Source organism: Hippoglossus stenolepis, chromosome 23 (genome assembly GCF_022539355.2).
Source record: "Hippoglossus stenolepis isolate QCI-W04-F060 chromosome 23, HSTE1.2, whole genome shotgun sequence".
Lineage (NCBI taxonomy): Eukaryota > Metazoa > Chordata > Actinopteri > Pleuronectiformes > Pleuronectidae > Hippoglossus > Hippoglossus stenolepis.
The window spans coordinates 10,751,968-10,769,209 of record NC_061505.1 but is presented as its reverse complement, the minus strand read 5'-3'; the positions used below and the strand labels follow the sequence as shown (position 1 = coordinate 10,769,209).

The 17,242-nt window shown below is 39.2% G+C and overlaps 1 protein-coding gene across 1 annotated transcript; it reads left to right on the top strand.

The window, feature by feature from the left end:
• The first annotated feature begins 13,135 nt into the window (after positions 1-13,135).
• LOC118102608 (carbohydrate sulfotransferase 12-like) lies at positions 13,136-16,383 on the top strand. The gene is made up of 6 exons (XM_035148914.1): positions 13,136-13,266; positions 14,248-14,358; positions 14,732-14,907; positions 15,009-15,152; positions 15,282-15,589; positions 15,683-16,383. Exons 1-6 carry the CDS (start codon positions 13,164-13,166, stop codon positions 15,921-15,923), a joined length of 1,083 nt encoding a protein of 360 aa, XP_035004805.1. The 5' UTR covers positions 13,136-13,163; the 3' UTR covers positions 15,924-16,383.
• The last annotated feature ends 859 nt before the right edge of the window (positions 16,384-17,242 follow it).

Below are 17,242 nucleotides of genomic sequence, written 5' to 3'. Positions count from 1 at the left end.
CAAGGCCACCAAAGCATTTCTAAAAAATAATTTTAAAGCATGACAGAAGTAACATTAAATGAACGTTAACATAATTAAGAACTACTGAAACACAATTAAGACCTTGTATATAATATTTATATATATTTATAATATAATAAAGACACGACCTCCCTAGACTGGAGTCTTGGTCCATGATATCTTGATGGCCTTGGTTGCTATGGCAACTGCCACTGGGGAATGGGCCAGCTGGATGCTATTGGTTTGTTCTCAGCTGACAAACGATAAACTATTGCTCCCCCCTGTGGACTCGGCTACTAAATATTACCTAAATGTCTAAGAAAGGAATGGTGCTGAAGGAGGAAAAATCCTATCACTATTCCTTCACAATAATCAAAACACAAGATGGTGTCACTTCATCATGTAAACTTTAATGTATGTTAACTACTGTAATGGAAAATGACTTAACATCACATGACATGCAACAATGAGCAAAGTGAAGAAGGAACATCAGATGATTTATACCCGTTAGCTGGATCACATTTAATTCAATGCTGAGTCATGCATCATCAACACTATGAGTAAAGCAAATAGATAGCAAATAGATTACTACAGCAGTCTGCAGAGAAGAGACCCAATGCATTGTAAAAGTCAGCTTTTATATGGTCTCAGATGGAGGATGTTGTCCACCTGTTGTTTGTATGCACAACAGACTGCCCCTCCTGAGATACAAGGCTCTTGTTACCTATGTACATGGGTCATGATCTACACATACAGCAGTGGAAAAATACAAAAAACTCAGTGTATTCTAGTCATACAGCTGTCGTCGGATAACCTTGATTTACCCACTTGATTTACTCACTGCAAGAGTTTTGCTGCACACTTGCTTTAGCTGGGCTGAGAAACTGTAGAAAATAGATAAGAGAATTGTTGTGGATAATCCTTGTAATGGAAAATTCCACTGATCAATGTCTTACTGTTATGACTGTAGCTGTGCACTTGGCTGATGCAATGTCAGAGTTCATGCCCTAACTTGATAATATTCCTCCTGTTGACCCTGATCTGTGCAACTGGGTGCTGGGGGGGATTCCTCTTTCTGTAGCAGCAACAGCAGCTGTTTCCTGTCATGTTTTCTGATATTTGTTTCCTGTTCACCACAGATGTATAAAAACCTTCTTCTTTAACGATTCGAGGTTTCACTCTGAGCATAAAAGGGCCGGTTCCCTCAGTTAACTCTCCGACTTTAGCAACACTTACTTTCTTAAATGGAACGGGGGAAATGAAACCAGAGAGGGGGTAAACAAATGTCTCACACAGAAAGTAAGCGTATGATAAAGATCAAGAAAATCAAAGATACAATTGTAGATAAAAATTTGTCACGGCATCATACATGTAGAAGACGCAGACAAAAGTTAGGTTTAGTTAGACTACTATATTACACTTTTCTATGTGATTTCATTGTCAGCATTTGTTTTTCTTTTTGTATTTCTTGGCTCATCAGTCAGTTGTGTAGCTATTTGAACTGCACTAGCCTGTATGAACGCTTCCACACATATAAAATTGGATTGATCCATTTATTTTACCTACAAGTTGATTTTTTTCTCTAACAGTATTTCGTGACCTGTTCAGGCATTTCTGAGAAAATACTTTACACTTTAGCTAGCACTGGAAATGTATATCAAATGAATGCAAATCAAAGTGTGGCCTTTCAGTTCATACAATATACCCTGTACCACAAATGTATCTAGTGTGGTAACGTATATAATCCCTATTGGTGTCTAAGGCAAGCCTGGACATGTCTACTTCTGATACCAATAAAATTGGCTCATAAGGACCGATAGGGGGAGACATTATTTATCTATTATCTTATCTATTAAGTTTAAACTAAAAAGGAGGTGGAGAAACCCACCTGATTGTTATATACAAATAGGAGGTGAGTTTGGGCTATATAAGAAGGAGTACCGAGGTTTAGTCTTGCCCCTGCGCCCCGTATTAACAAGCCGCCACTGGACTTAGACCGATCGGTTTGAAGCTGTTGGCTTCCAGAAACGCTGTATAAGAAATATGTAACCTTTGTTCTATGAGACTCTTGACTGACTTAACTGTGGTAAAGCTTGTCTCCATATATTATATACAATATATTCTACTTTAATCCCTCCAGGATTTGTGCCCAGTAAAATAACCAATATGATATAAATCATTTTATCTGTGCAGATATTGTGGCCACTGTCTGTTCTGGATTATCCACTGCTTTAATATTTATTATGATCAAATACTGACCCCTGGTGGCCACAGTAAAGAAAAGATTTTTGCAATCATGTACAATATAGATGGTATCGCCCTCACATTTCAGCACAGGCTCTTGGACAATTGCCACTGTTTCTGGCTTTTAAACGAAGAGGTTGGTGCCAGAGGGTGTTGCATGTTTGCACAGTTTTACTCTTGTTTGTTTTCTTGAGACCATATTTACTCGTTATACATAACTCATATATTTTGTTGGTGTTTGAAATGCAGAGGCTCCAAAGAGTTAAGAAACTTGGCTCTGATCTTAGATGGGGCATATTTAATTTTGGGTCTGTTTAATGTGAATAGAAAAGTGAATTACAGTCTTAAAATTGCATTTGCAGTAAATAAAATATATTTGTATATGATTTTAAGAAAAGTTTGGGGCAAGTTATGCCCAAATATGAGTTGTTCAATCATGGTTGCAAGATTTTTGCAAACATAAAAATGTAATGGTCACATTTGCAATGACCTTGGCTCAGCCCCTAACTGTCAGCCACCACAGTGGAAAAGCCAAATTGTGTACATTTTCCACTATAAAACATAATCTATTTCAGCTTCATATTCATAACATTGTATTTTACATAGTTGTACAGTTTGCATCTCATATTTTTAAGAATGTTAAGTCTTATATCGAGTTTGAAAGATATGAAGAAATATCAGAGTCCTAGAAAAAAAGTTTTATTACCTTGACCTAATATCTGTATTGTTGACATAAAACTAAAACACACAGAGACATTACAAACCATCAAGGCCACCAAAACATTTCTAAAAAAATAAAAAAATAATTTTAAAGCATGACAGAAGTAACATTAAATGAACGTTAACATAATTAAGAACTACTGAAACACAATTAAGACCTTGTATATAATATTTTAACATATTTTAGCCTTTATATGGTCTAAAATTCAGATTATTTAATTTTGGAAACCCTGCCAACCCTGTCATATAAATTAACATCAATTCTAAACAATGAATTATATCCACAAAGTGTCTCAAGGGAAGATAAAGTCTGTTCCTGAGCTGAAGGCCCCTGTTTTAAGACACGACCTCCCTAGACTGGAGTCTTGGTCCATGATATCTTGATGGCCTTGGTTGCTATGGCAACTGCCACTGGGGAATGGGCCAGCTGGATGCTATTGGTTTGTTCTCAGCTGACAAACGATAAACTATTGCTCCCCCCTGTGGACTCTGCTACTAAATATTACCTAAATGTCTAAGAAAAGAATGGTGCTGAAGGAGGAAAAATCCTATCACTATTCCTTCACAATAATCAAAACACAAAATGTTGTCACTTCATCATGTAAACTTTAATGTATGTTAACTACTGTAATGGAAATTTAGTTAATAACTTCTTAGTTTATGCTTACAGCAGACATTTCCATCTAGGGTACAGCTCGACATAAACTTTATGGTGCACCCACTGTCTAGCATGTGAGGCCATTGTCTATTCATGTCTTGCAGAAGTTGATCCTGAGGTCACCTGAATTCTATAGTGAGCTTTGTTTTACTCTGTGGTTGGACTGTGTTTGTCCTTTATTCAAACTACTCAGCTGACTGACACAACACCCTAACCTTACATGATACACACCTTTTACAAATAAACTTAGAAAGACAATTTGTCTCAGAACATCGTTTGTTGACCAATCTCCAACACAATACGTTGGAAATGTGTTCACTCCTCCCATCTGTTTGGATGCATTTGTGAGCATGAAACACTGAAGTTTGTGTAAAACACTGAGAGGCATATAGAGCTGAGGCTCAGTGTTTCAGATGTGTGAGCCTCAGACCACCAGCTTCAGTGAGAATATAAAATCCAGTTGTTGGTATTGTGGTTAAGAAACTGTAATGGAATTTTTTTACCATTATACCAATATATTATCTCTACTTACACATACTATTTCTGATTGTGTAACTGCCAAGATGACATCAGAGACACAAATCTGAGACTGTGCTGGTCTCCCCCCACCAAGACCTCGAACAGGCCTTCAGCAGGTGTCTCCTGGGATTTTACTGTTCACGCTGTTCACACCTACTCACACAAACTCATAGCACGCACATTTCTTCATTGCATCTGCATAAAAAGCACACGCCTGAAACCTTCCTTGCAAGGAATAAAATACTCTTCAAAGACTGTTATTCTCAAATCTCTTTATTTCAGAAGTCTCACCAGGTCAAATTTCTATCACAGAAACAATAAGGGAACATTAGCTTTATTGGAGCTCTCAATAATAATAATGGTCGACCTGAGGCCTCAGGGCCCTCGAGCTTATTAGGTTTTATGTGTTAGGAGTTGCCGGACTCACAACACATCACATGAGATGCAACAATGAGCAAAGTGAAGAAGGAACATCAGATGATTTATACCCGTTAGCTGGATCACATTTAATTCAATGCTGAGTCATGCATCATCAACACTATGAGTAAAGCAAATAGATAGCAAATAGATTACTACAGCAGTCTGAAGAGAAGAGACCCAATGCATTGTAAAAGTCAGCTTTTATATGGTCTCAGATGGAGGATGTTGTCCACCTGTTGTTTGTATGCACAACAGACTGCCCCTCCTGAGATACAAGGCTCTTGTTACCTATGTACATGGGTCATGATCTACACATACAGCAGTGGAAAAATACAAAAAACTCAGTGTATTCTAGTCATACAGCTGTCGTCGGATAGAGGAAACACCCTGAACTGTGGTTTTCCATTAGCGCCATCAGTACAGGTTCAAAACCAGGTCTGATGGTCGCATCTGTTCATCACAATAGAATGCTCCCACACTAGAATGTTTCGTGCACAAGCTGAAGGAAAGTTCATGGCGTAGAAGGACATTAAGTACAAGGTTAAAATTTCCATCAAACTCAGCAACGCATACTTGAATACAGAAATTTACTTTTGTTCTCACAATGATCAAATCTCTATTTGTCCTCTATGGTACATTTTGATAACTTGGAAACAAGAGACAATCATCAATGTGGCTAGCGTGTTGCCTCTGTTGGATGTATATATATATAATTAAGACACTGATCAAGGGTCTGTCTCAACGAAACCCATCTGTATGATGTCGCACTTATAATAAACTGCTGGAGTTGCTCTGTAACGGTCGGGAGCCTATAGGGGGAGGGATGTACCACACGCTTGGATAGTCAAACCAATCAGAGAGCTTGGAACATCCATTGGAACAATCCCAGTTAACTGTGCTGTGCCTGGTTGCGGCGATGATATTTATAATGCTCAGCAACAGGAAGAAAGTTTATCTCACGTCTCTGTGCTGTCAGAAGTTCACTTGTGAAAGCATCCACCGCATAAACAGCTGATTCCTCCATCGCAGCGACTCAGGTGAGGCCACGCTGCAGAAACAATGTCAGATTTCATGTGCAAACACACTTGACTTTCTGTATCTCCTGTGTTTGTGATGTTCAAATGTTTCCTTCCTGTTTGAGCTGGAGACTAAACTTCAGCATCAGACACAAACTGCTTCTGCTTCACTGCTGCTCCTCGTCTTTGTTACTTAAAACGTGCATCTATTTGTGATCTTGAATTAACTACAAAAGCTCTAGTTGTAACGTGATGTTGTTGAACTGTAAATACAGTGACTTATAACTTTACGAAAGTGCTCTTTTCATCTTACTTCCAACAATGAGGTTATGGATATGACAGATTTTTATCATTGCCTTATTATTAATTGCCTTATTGCTCATTACTACATTTACCCACTTGATTTACTCACTGCAAGAGTTTTGCTGCACACTTGCTTTAGCTGGGCTGAGAAACTGTCGAAAATAGATAAGAGAATTGTTGTGGATAATCCTTATAATGGAAAATTCCACTGATCAATGTCTTACTGTTATGACTGTAGCTGTGCACTTGGCTGATGCAATGTCAGAGTTCATGCCCAAACTTGATAATATTCCTCCTGTTGACCCTGATCTGTGCAACTGGGTGCTGGGGGGGATTCCTCTTTCTGTAGCAGCAACAGCAGCTGTTTCCTGTCATGTTTTCTGATATTTGTTTCCTGTTTACCACAGATGTATAAAAACCTTCTTCTTTAACGATTCGAGGTTTCACTCTGAGCATAAAAGGGCCGGTTCCCTCAGTTAACTCTCCGACTTTAGCAACACTTACTTTCTTAAATGGAACGGGGGAAATGAAACCAGAGAGGGGGTAAACAAATGTCTCACACAGAAAGTAAGCGTATGATAAAGATCAAGAAAATCAAAGATACAATTGTAGATCAAATTTGTCACGGCATCATACATGTAGAAGATGCAGACAAAAGTTAGGTTTAGTTAGACTACTATATTACACTTTTCTATGTGATTTCATTGTCAGTATTTGTATTCATTTGTGACATCAGTCAATTGTGAACCTATGTGAACTGCACTAGCCTGTATGAACGCTTCCACACAAATAAAGTTGGATTGAATCATTTATTTTGTGCATTTTTTTTCTCTCACAGTATTTCATGACCCATTTCTGAGAAGATACTTTTCACTTTAGCTAGCGATGGAAATGTATATCAAATGAATGCATATCAAAGTGTGGTCTTTCAGTTTGAGAGCAGGACTTACTTTTAATAATCTAAATTATGCCTAAATATGAGTTGTTCAATCATGGTTGCGAGATTTTTGCAAACATAAAAATGTAATGGTTACATTTGCAATGACCTTGGCTCAGCCCCTAACTGTCAGCCACCACAGTGGAAAAGCCAAATTGTGTACATTTTCCACTATAAAACATAATCTATTTCAGCTTCATATTTGTAACGTTGTATTTTACATAGTTGTACAGTTTGCATCTCATATTTTTAAGAATGTTAAGTCTTATATCAAGTTTGAAAGAAATGAAGAAATATCAGAGTCCCAGAAAAAAAGTTTTATTACCTTGACCTAATATCTGTATTGTTGACATAAAACTACAACACACAGAGACATTACAAACCATCAAGGCCACCAAAACATTTCTAAAAAATAATTTTAAAGCATGACAGAAGTAACATTAAATGAACGTTAACATAATTAAGAACTACTGAAACACAATTAAGACCTTGTATATAATATTTTAACATATTTTAGCCTTTATATGGTCTAAAATTCAGATTATTGAATTTTGGAAACCCTGCAAACCCTGTCATATAAATTAACATCAATTCTAAACAATGAATTATATTCACAAAGTGTCTCAAGGGAAGATAAAGTCTGTTCCTGAGCTGAAGGCCCCTGTTTTAAGACACAACCTCCCTAGACTGGAGTCTTGGTCCATGATATCTTGATGGCCTTGGTTGCTATTGTCGTATATTTAAGCAGCAGTGATGTTGAAGATGATGATGAAGGAACCTCCGCGGACACCGTTCTTGCTTGTATAATAAGGTTTATTACACAGAAGTTACAGGTCAGGACGGGTATCTAGATACCCGGAGATGTTCTCAGCCAAATCAGAAGCCTGAGTCGCCGGTGTCGGACAAGCATTCATATAGGGAACTTGTTTACGCTCAAGACTTGAGATAAAATGACGTCACACATAGGGGCATCTAATTCAAAACATGCTTCCTACTTGACGATGGAAATCCCTCTATCTACAGGTCAAAGAGCACTCTCAGAAGGAGAGAACTTAACAAGTAACATATGGAATAATACTTAGGAAGTCTGAGAGTCCAGAAATCAGGCGCCGCTAGCTTTAAACCTGTCATTATGTTTTACACACATGTCAAAATGATCCATGTTAGCTAAATACACCACACTATGGCAACTGCCACTGGGGAATGGGCCAGCTGGATGCTATTGGTGTGTTCTCAGCTGACAAACGATAAACTATTGCTTCCACCCTGTGGACTCTGCCACAAGTCCACCACACTACGTTGGAAATGTGTTCACTCCTCCGATCTGTTTGGATGCATTTGTGAGCATGAAACACTGAAGTTTGTGTAAAACACTGAGAGGCATATAGAGCTGAGGCTCAGTGTTTCAGATGTGTGAGCCTCAGACCACCAGCTTCATTGAGAATATAAAATCCAGTTGTTGGTATTGTGGTTAAGAAACTGTAATGGAACATTTTACCATTATACCACACTATATATTATCTCTACTTACACATACTATTTCTGCTTGTGTAACTGCCAAGATGACATCAGAGACACAAATCTGAGACTGTGCTGGTCTCCCCCCACCAAGACCTCGAACAGGCCTTCAGCATGTGTCTCCTGGGATTTTCACGCTGTTCACACCTACTCACACCTACTCACACAAACTCATAGCACGCACATTTCTTCATTGCATCTGCATAAAAAGCACACGCATGAAACCTTCCTTGCAAGGAATAAAATACTCTTCAAAGACTGTTATTCTCAAATCTCTTTATTTCAGAAGTCTCACCAGGTCAAATTTCTAGAACTGGCCTTCAGCATGTGTCTCCTGGGATTTTACTGTTCACGCTGTCTCAACGAAACCCATCTGTATGATGTCACACTTATAATAAACTGCTGGAGTTGCTCTGTAACGGTCAGGCAGTCGGGAGCCTATAGGGGGAGGGATGTACCACGAGCTCGGATAGTCGAACCAATCAGAGAGCTTGGAACATCCATTGGACCAATCCCAGTTAACTGTGCTGTGCCTGGTCACGCCGATGATATTTCTAATGCTCAGCAACAGGAGGAAAGTTTATCTCACGTCTCTGTGCTGTCAGAAGTTCACTTGTGAAAGCATCCACCGCATAAACAGGCTGAAGACTGATTCCTCCATCGCAGCGACTCAGGTGAGGCCACGCTGCAGAAACAATGTCAGATTTCATGTGCAAACACACTTGACTTTCTGTATCTCCTGTGTTTGTGCTGTGCAAATGTTTCCTTCCTGTTTGAGCTGGAGACTAAACTTCAGCATCAGACACAAACTGCTTCTACTTCACTGCTGCTCCTCGTCTTTGTTACTTAAAACGTGCATCTATTTGTGATCTTGAATTAACTACAAAAGCTCTAGTTGTAACGTGATGTCGTTGAACTGTAAATACAGTGACTTATAACTTTACGGAAGTAAAGTTCCTTAAAGTTCCTTAAAGTTCCTTAAGTAAAGTTACTTCCAACAATGAGGTTATTGATATGACAGATATTTATCATTGCCTTATTGCTCATTACTACATTTACCCACTTGATTTACTCACTGCAAGAGTTTTGCTGCACACTTGCTTTAGCTGGGCTGAGAAACTGTAGAAAATAGATAAGAGAATTGTTGTGGATAATCCTTGTAATGGAAAATTCCTCCTGTTGACCCTGATCTGTGCAACTGGGTGCTGGGGTGGATTCCTCTTTCTGTAGCAGCAACGGCAGCTGTTTACATGTAGAAGACGCAGACAAAAGTTAGGTTTAGTTAGACTACTATATTAAACTTTTCTATGTGATTTCATTGTCAGCATTTGTTTTTCTTTTTGTATTTCTTGGCTCATCAGTCAGTTGTGTAGCTATTTGAACTGCACTAGCCTGTATGAACGCTTCCACACATATAAAATTGGATTGATCCATTTATTTTACCTACAAGTTGATTTTTTTCTCTAACAGTATTTCGTGACCTGTTCAGGCATTTCTGAGAAAATACTTTACACTTTAGCTAGCACTGGAAATGTATATCAAATGAATGCAAATCAAAGTGTGGCCTTTCAGTTCATACAATATACCCTGTACCACAAACGTATCTAGTGTGGTAACGTATATAATCCCTATTGGTGTCTAAGGCAAGCCTGGACATGTCTACTTCTGATACCAATAAAATTGGCTCATAAGGACCGATAGGGGGAGACATTATTTATCTATTATCTTATCTATTAAGTTTAAACTAAAAAGGAGGTGGAGAAACCCACCTGATTGTTATATACAAATAGGAGGTGAGTTTGGGCTATATAAGAAGGAGTACCGAGGTTTAGTCTTCGTTTGGTTCTGGAGCCAGCTCAGGTTTATCTCTTGTGAAAGAATAAACTCTATTGCGATGAACTCTGATCGTCTCCACTGAATTACTTTGAACACTATTGGGACTCCAGTAATTGTGAAGTTTACGTGTCAGAAGTCTGGACTTAGAATCTGGCCCTGTGCTGGACTTTTATCATCCAACAGGCGGTGCCCCTGCGCCCCGTATTAACAAGCCGCCACTGGACTTAGACCGATCGGTTTGAAGTTGTTGGCTTCCAGAAACGCTGTGTAAGAAATATGTAACCTTTGTTCTATGAGACTCTTGACTGACTTAACTGTGGTAAAGCTTGTCTCCATATATTATATACAATATATTCTACTTTAACCCCTCCGGGATTTGTGCCCATTTGTGTCTACATTTATCAAGAGGTTCAGATCCATTTCCAGTACACTGCTGTTGCTGCTTCATCGTCCATTATAATCAAACCTGGGTAAATGAGAGAAATAGATGGAAAAATCATTATTAGACTTATTCACTCACTGTGACTTTTCTGTGTCCCTACAGTTGAATTTAAACCTCCAAACAAAACAGTGATGGCAGCAGCAACCTTAACCAGAAGCACCAGAGTCGTGGGCTTAATGTTCGCCACGATGTGTTTAGTTTGCTTTGCAAACTTACTGGTAGTGGAGGAGAAACTGGTAAATATATTATTGGTTACCTTTTATGAGTCTAAATGTGTGAGTGTCCGGAAAATGTCCAAGTGAGCTCGTGAGAATACAGAAGGAAAATGTCTGGAAAATTACGTTTCTAAATTGCAGAGAAAATCGTAATTCAGCTGAAGGACAGTGCTCATACACATGGGTATATTCAGGAGATCTGACATATAGCATCACAAGATGCCACATACATTTTTACCAAGATGCAGCAGTTTGTGTCCCTCAGGGTACCTTTTCCTCTAAAGCGCCGGTTCCACTCTTTGATCTTAGCAATAACTGCTTTCTTAAATGGAAACAGGAAATGAAACCAGACAGCATATGATAAAGTTCAAGAAAATCAAAGATGCAGTTGTAGATAATAGAGCAATCCTGCGAATGCTCCCTTGCTTTTCACATCTTCACATGTCCGCATGCTGTAAGATGTGTCTTCTTTGACAAAGAATAAACATGCGCAGAAAAGACAATTATTCTCAGATCTCTTTGTTTCAGAAGTCTCGCCAGGTCATAATTCCACTGAATATAGGCCGTTTTGAAATGTAGTGTAAGATCGCAGCACAAACAGAATGGACAGAAGCCGATTTTAGTTAATTGTATGTGCATGAGGATGTGAAACAATCGGCCTTATGCCCAGCATGCTACAGAGTATAACAGTGTATCTATTGTGACCCCTGAATTACAGGAGATAATGAAGAAGCAGTTCAGGAACAATGAGAAATTCCTAAAATCTGAAAAGGTGAGTCGTTGAATCCCTTTTATTGAAGTGTTTAGCCACTACATAACTTGATCACCCTTTTTAATTCTCTACCCTACAGGCTAAATTTGAGTCAGAGCGTAAAGGTATCTTGGAGATGGCGGACAGCAACATGGCCAAATTGAACATTTTGAGAAAGCTTCCGAATTTGTCTGCGTCTGAGTTGAAAGATATAGAGATCCTCACTCTCAACACCGACGCTTACGTGAGAAACAGGTTCAGAGATATGGCTGCGTTGGTGGAAAACCTTGAATCAAAGTCAGAGGAAATGAGAGAGATGATACAATATACAGAGTTGATGACTCAACTGCAGCCTGACTATTGAGTGGCCTACACGTAACCTGCATGTAAAACCTGCACTTCCTGACGTCAGGTTATTGTGCTACATCCTCACTTACCTGTGCTCTGTTGATTTCTCCTCCGTAACAAAACCCTAGTAGAAATAGCACAGCATTGCTTTGATTATCTTATACCACTGTGTGTGTGTGTGTGTGTTGTGGTGGACTTTTCTTCTAGTGATCTTCTTTTAATTTTGTCTACACTGTTAACTTTGACACAGTCAACTTTCATAGCCATTACTATGTCTGTTTGGAATTTGAGGTTATACTTATCACACATTTTGTTTAGACTACTATATTAAGATTAACTTTTTTTGTGATTTCATTGTCAGTATTTGTATTCATTTGTGACATCAGTCAATTGTGAACCTATTTGAACTGCACTAGCCTGTATGAACGCTTCCACACAAATAAAGTTGGATTGATTAATTTATTTTGTGCATTTTTTTTCTCTCACAGTATTTCATGACCCATTTCTGAGAAGATACTTTTCACTTTAGCTATAGCGCTGGAAATGTATATCAAATGAATGCATATCAGTGTGCTCTTTCAGTTTGAGAGCAGGACTTACGTTCAGATGTTTTGAAACGCAACCACAAGGGCAGGACCATTTCAATTGTTTACAGCACACCTGACATTCTATTGGCTGGGGGATTTTCACAGACTGTGCAGAAGAAAAACAAAACCAAGGGCAATGGGCAAATCTGAGAGCAGACGTTTCATATGTACACAGAAGCAGAGTGAGCACAGAGAGAAAAGCTGGAGCGCACACAATCGGACAAAACAACAATATATGAGTGCATGTCGGTGCATGTCGGAGTCAGTTGCACCAGAAAAAAAAAAGATCTGGCAGTTTTCAGGTCATAAACAGTTCAGACCATAAAACAGCTCAGGTCATAAAAGTCTTTAGACAGGTCTGCAAAAACTTACACTCACCTCAGAATTGTCCTATACATATATATATATATATATATATACAACCACTGATAACTTGCTGACTGCAGATTCATAGTTACTTACATACAGATATGAGAGTGGTGTTTGTCCTATGATCTACTTCTTTCCAATAAAGTGTAAGAATGCACAGCTGAATAGTACATCCTGGAGGAGGATGTCATACTGTAGAGTCAATATTGGCTGTTACACCTCTCTAAATATTCACTCACATTTGTTTCGTCCTTTACTTCTGTAAAAATAATGTTGCACGATGAATGATCTCAGTAGGACGAAAACAGCACTGAGGGATGTCTCTGTAGGCCTGTTATTTATTTTAAAGAATCAGATCATATATCTGAGAACTTTGGACCAAGGTGAGTGATGGGATGATTGAATATGTGGGGTTATATTTAGGTTACAGCAAAACTACAGTACAAGGACAACTAAATACTGCTTTTTGATTTGCTTGGTATTACAAAATGTAATGTTGGTTATTTAAGTTGAAGAGCACTGAGACAAAATCATAAGAATTTGGCTTATATATATGTGTATTTTTGAATTATTTAAAAAAATGTTTATAGCATTCAATTAGCTAAATAAATAGAAGATAAGGTTCTTATTCACTCAAGTGTATTTTTTTAAGGTTTTGATCAATTGCTGTATTTTCATTTTTTCTGGTTCATTAGCGTAGGCCAGTGGTCACCAACCTTTTCGAGCCCAAGATCACTTTTTAATTCCAAACGTAAGCCGAGATCTACCACCCTGACATCTTCCAAAAAACCCACTTAGGAGGGTCATATTTATTATTTTTTGCAATTTGTGTTAAAGGCTGAATGTACAAGAAATAAATATACACAAAGAGAGGCAGTTGTGCAACTTTTTCTTTTCAATGCACAATATTCAAATTAATATCTATTCATATTTATAATGCACAATATGTAGCTTCTCAGTTCCACATCATGTTCTGCAGAGGAGCTGCTACTGCAGCACAATGTTTTTACATATAGGCTTTTATTTGAATATGGCCACAAATATGATTATTGCCTTGTATGAAAGAAGTCCCTTGTACTCAAATAAATACCAGTACTACATAGTATGAAGCCGTGCATCTTCCGCTCTTGCAAATATTTCATAATAAAAAACCCTTTTTAAACAAGGGAATGAATTCCATGTACAGAAACGCTGGAGTGCTTTTATTTTGAAAAGGCATACAGAAAGTGTTGCAACCATTTGTTTGTGACATAAATTCATCAGAAAAACATTAACACTCAGGTAAGATCCTTTTCTCTGTTTATTCTGCTGTGAACCACAATGTTTATCTGTTTATGACACAAATGTATTTACAACACTTTCAGAACCCGCTGCCATGGCACTATCCAGAGGACTCCTGCAGTCCCTCGGATTTCTTGGATCGATTTTTCTCATCATGTCCTTTTACAGATGGAACATGTTCGAGCGAAAAAGAGGTAAAATGTGTGTGTGTTAGTTTCTCACTGTTCCTGCTGCATCCTGCTCTTGGTTTAAAATGCATTTGCTTCTTTCTATTCATTGTTTGCATTTTGCTCTCCACTGCCTATGAAATGGGTATTAGTACATGGACTGGTAGATGGTGGACATGTGACCTCAGCTCTGATTACTTTTGGATTATCATGTATTACATTGAATGTAACACAGTTCATTTCTTTACCTGACTGAGGCTTTGACAAAGAGAGATGTTTGCCCTTTGGCTTGGTTTTGGCCGCACCTCTTTTCTCTTTGAGTAAGAAGAGAAAAGCTGAATTATTTTAGCACTAAACACTTTGGATGACTGAATGTATCTTCTGCTTCATCTTATCACAGCAGAGAGGATGCATAACTTACAGGAAGTGAGAAAACAGCTGCTAAAAGAAAACTGTAAATATGACAAAGAGGCCACTTCTGAGGGGAAACAAAGTTTCGAAGACATAAGTGACAGCGAGATGAAGCACCTCATTGTGGATGACAAGCACGGCATCATCTACTGTTACATTCCCAAGGTGACACTAGTGTGAACACACAGCTCACAAGATTGTTTAGGAACATACTTTATAGCTTAATGCCCCGCTGGCTGTATACTCTGTCTTTTTCTTATCTACAGGTTGCATGTACCAACTGGAAGAGGGTGATGTTTGTACTGAAACAGGGGGAGCCATATCAGGACCCTAGTCCCATATCTAGAGACCTGGCTCATGTCCCTGGCGGGTTCACTCTTTTAAACAGCTTCCCAAGAATAGAGATAAAGGTGAGTCCATATAGTGACCTCAGAAGTGTCCTTAAACTTACAAACCAAAGGTTTGTCTCAGTATGAGTTGATTCACTTTCAACACAGTTAGTATGACAGTGTTCATGTGTATTGTATTTTTAACGACAGGCAAGGCTGAAGCACTACACCAAGTTCCTGTTTGTACGGCACCCGTTCGTCCGTCTCACCTCCGCCTACCGAGACAAATTCGAGAAAGGCAGCAACATCTACTTTGACAACTTCACCCGAGAGATCCTGCGTCTCTACGGCAACCAGCCTAATCCACCACAGACGATGGCCGAGGCGTCAGCATCAGGCGTGCACATTTCATTTTACAACTTCATTCAATACCTGCTGGACCCACAGACAGAGAGGGAACTGCCCTTTGAACCTCACTGGAGGCAGATGCACCGTCTTTGCCACCCCTGCCTCATACAGTAAGGACATTTTGAATGCTACAAAGATCCTGTCCTCTGCGTTGTTGATGGAAATTTACCTAAAGGTTGATACTGGTTGTTTTTTTGTCTCAGGTATGATTTCATTGGCCATCAGGAGACTCTACAGGAGGATGCTGAACAGCTACTGAACACCTTAAAGCTGCAGAACGACATTAAGTTCCCTCCTTCCTATGACAACATTACAGCTCCTGAGTCTTTGTCAGGCTGGTTCAGAACAGTGCCTCTAGTGGAAAGGAGGAAGCTGTACAAGCTCTATGAGACTGACTTTAGGCTTTTTGGCTACAGAAAGCCAGATGAATTGCTTGATGGTTGAGAGGAAGTCATGAGAACTTCACTCCTCTCTAAGAAACCAATAAGCACAGAAACCACAGCATTCACTGCTCAGCCAAGAGCAAACAATGTTTTTTTGCATGAAGCGACAACCATTCAATAAAAGTAACTTAATAAAAGAAGCAAAACAAAAGAGTATTTAATTAAAGAAAAATAGAGAGTTGCAGAGAAAATCTTTCCCAGCTAGAGAAGAACAGAGCTGTCAAACCTGGAGTGTATCAGGAGGTCTGACCGCAAACATACAAAGAGAATACATCATAACATACAGTCATCTGTATAATAGTTCTGTGAGTAACTGATGGTGAAATGTTCGCTCTGCATGAAGTGAAAACCTCTTTTCTCAGGACATGTAATTCTGTTTTAGACAGGAATCTTAACTAGGCGCACAGAGTATAGTACAGTCTGTGTATCTTCTACTATAAATAAAGTTGGTTGAAAGAAAACACTGAGTGTGAGTGGAGTCAGATTTTCTCTGAACCGTGGTTCTCCTTTCCTAACTCCTTTCCTAACTCCTTATGGCTTCTCCCTCACAGCTGTCCTTGACCTTGTGACGTTTCCCCATCGGGGTCAAGGAGCAGTGGTTGGGAAAGGAGATTATTTTGACTTTCAAAACCCTGACCGACCTTTCACAAGCCCCTATTAAATACACAAAGACAAATTTGGTGTTTCCAGCCTCTTGTATTTCCAAATTTCCATCACAATTTGGTGTCAGAAGCGGGATCGCACGTCTGGACGCATCTGGACTCGGTGTCTACGGTTGAGTGGCCTTCTTGGGAAAATAGTTTCCAAGCTTAACCTCCCCATTAGGACGGGTGAGATGCAGGGACCGAGACCCGAGCCCGGATGGTGTAAGCCAGGGGGTCCAGCTCGGCCCGCCGGATGACTTTGCTAAGTGTGAAAATTACAGAAAGACATAAATTGCATTTCTATAAAAGTAGCTGCTATTCCTAATCAGTCCACTGGGGGTCGCACTGTATCAGTAAGAGCATGCCATAGACTGTAAAACAAGTAAAGAGTAAGAGTAGCGATTTACACTGAGAACCAGAACTAAACAGCAGTGAATCAGAATGTCTCTTAAGAATATGGAGGTTTATGAGTACAAACGTTTTGTAATTTTTTTAATCGATCCAGTAATTGCTTCAAAAACAGCGTAAATGCGATGTCTGCTCCGGAGGCAGCAGCGCTCGCTGCTCGCTTTGTGACGCGTTTGACCGCGTCACGAAGCGAGGGAATCTGCAGAGGAGAGCCCAGGCAGATAAACAGTGGGCTGATGTCTGAGTTTTTGTTCTTTATGTTTCTAGT

What these genes read in the sequence shown, in the direction of transcription:
- LOC118102608 (XM_035148914.1), top strand. Translation starts at nt 13,164, where the DNA reads ATGAATGATCTCAGTAGGACGAAAACAGCACTGAGGGATGTCTCTGTA. An exon ending in TCTGAGAACTTTGGACCAAG is followed by an intron (nt 13,267 to 14,247) that starts GTGAGTGATGGG and finishes CAACACTTTCAG; the next exon opens with AACCCGCTGCCATGGCACTA. An exon ending in TCCCAAGAATAGAGATAAAG is followed by an intron (nt 15,153 to 15,281) that starts GTGAGTCCATAT and finishes TTTTAACGACAG; the next exon opens with GCAAGGCTGAAGCACTACAC.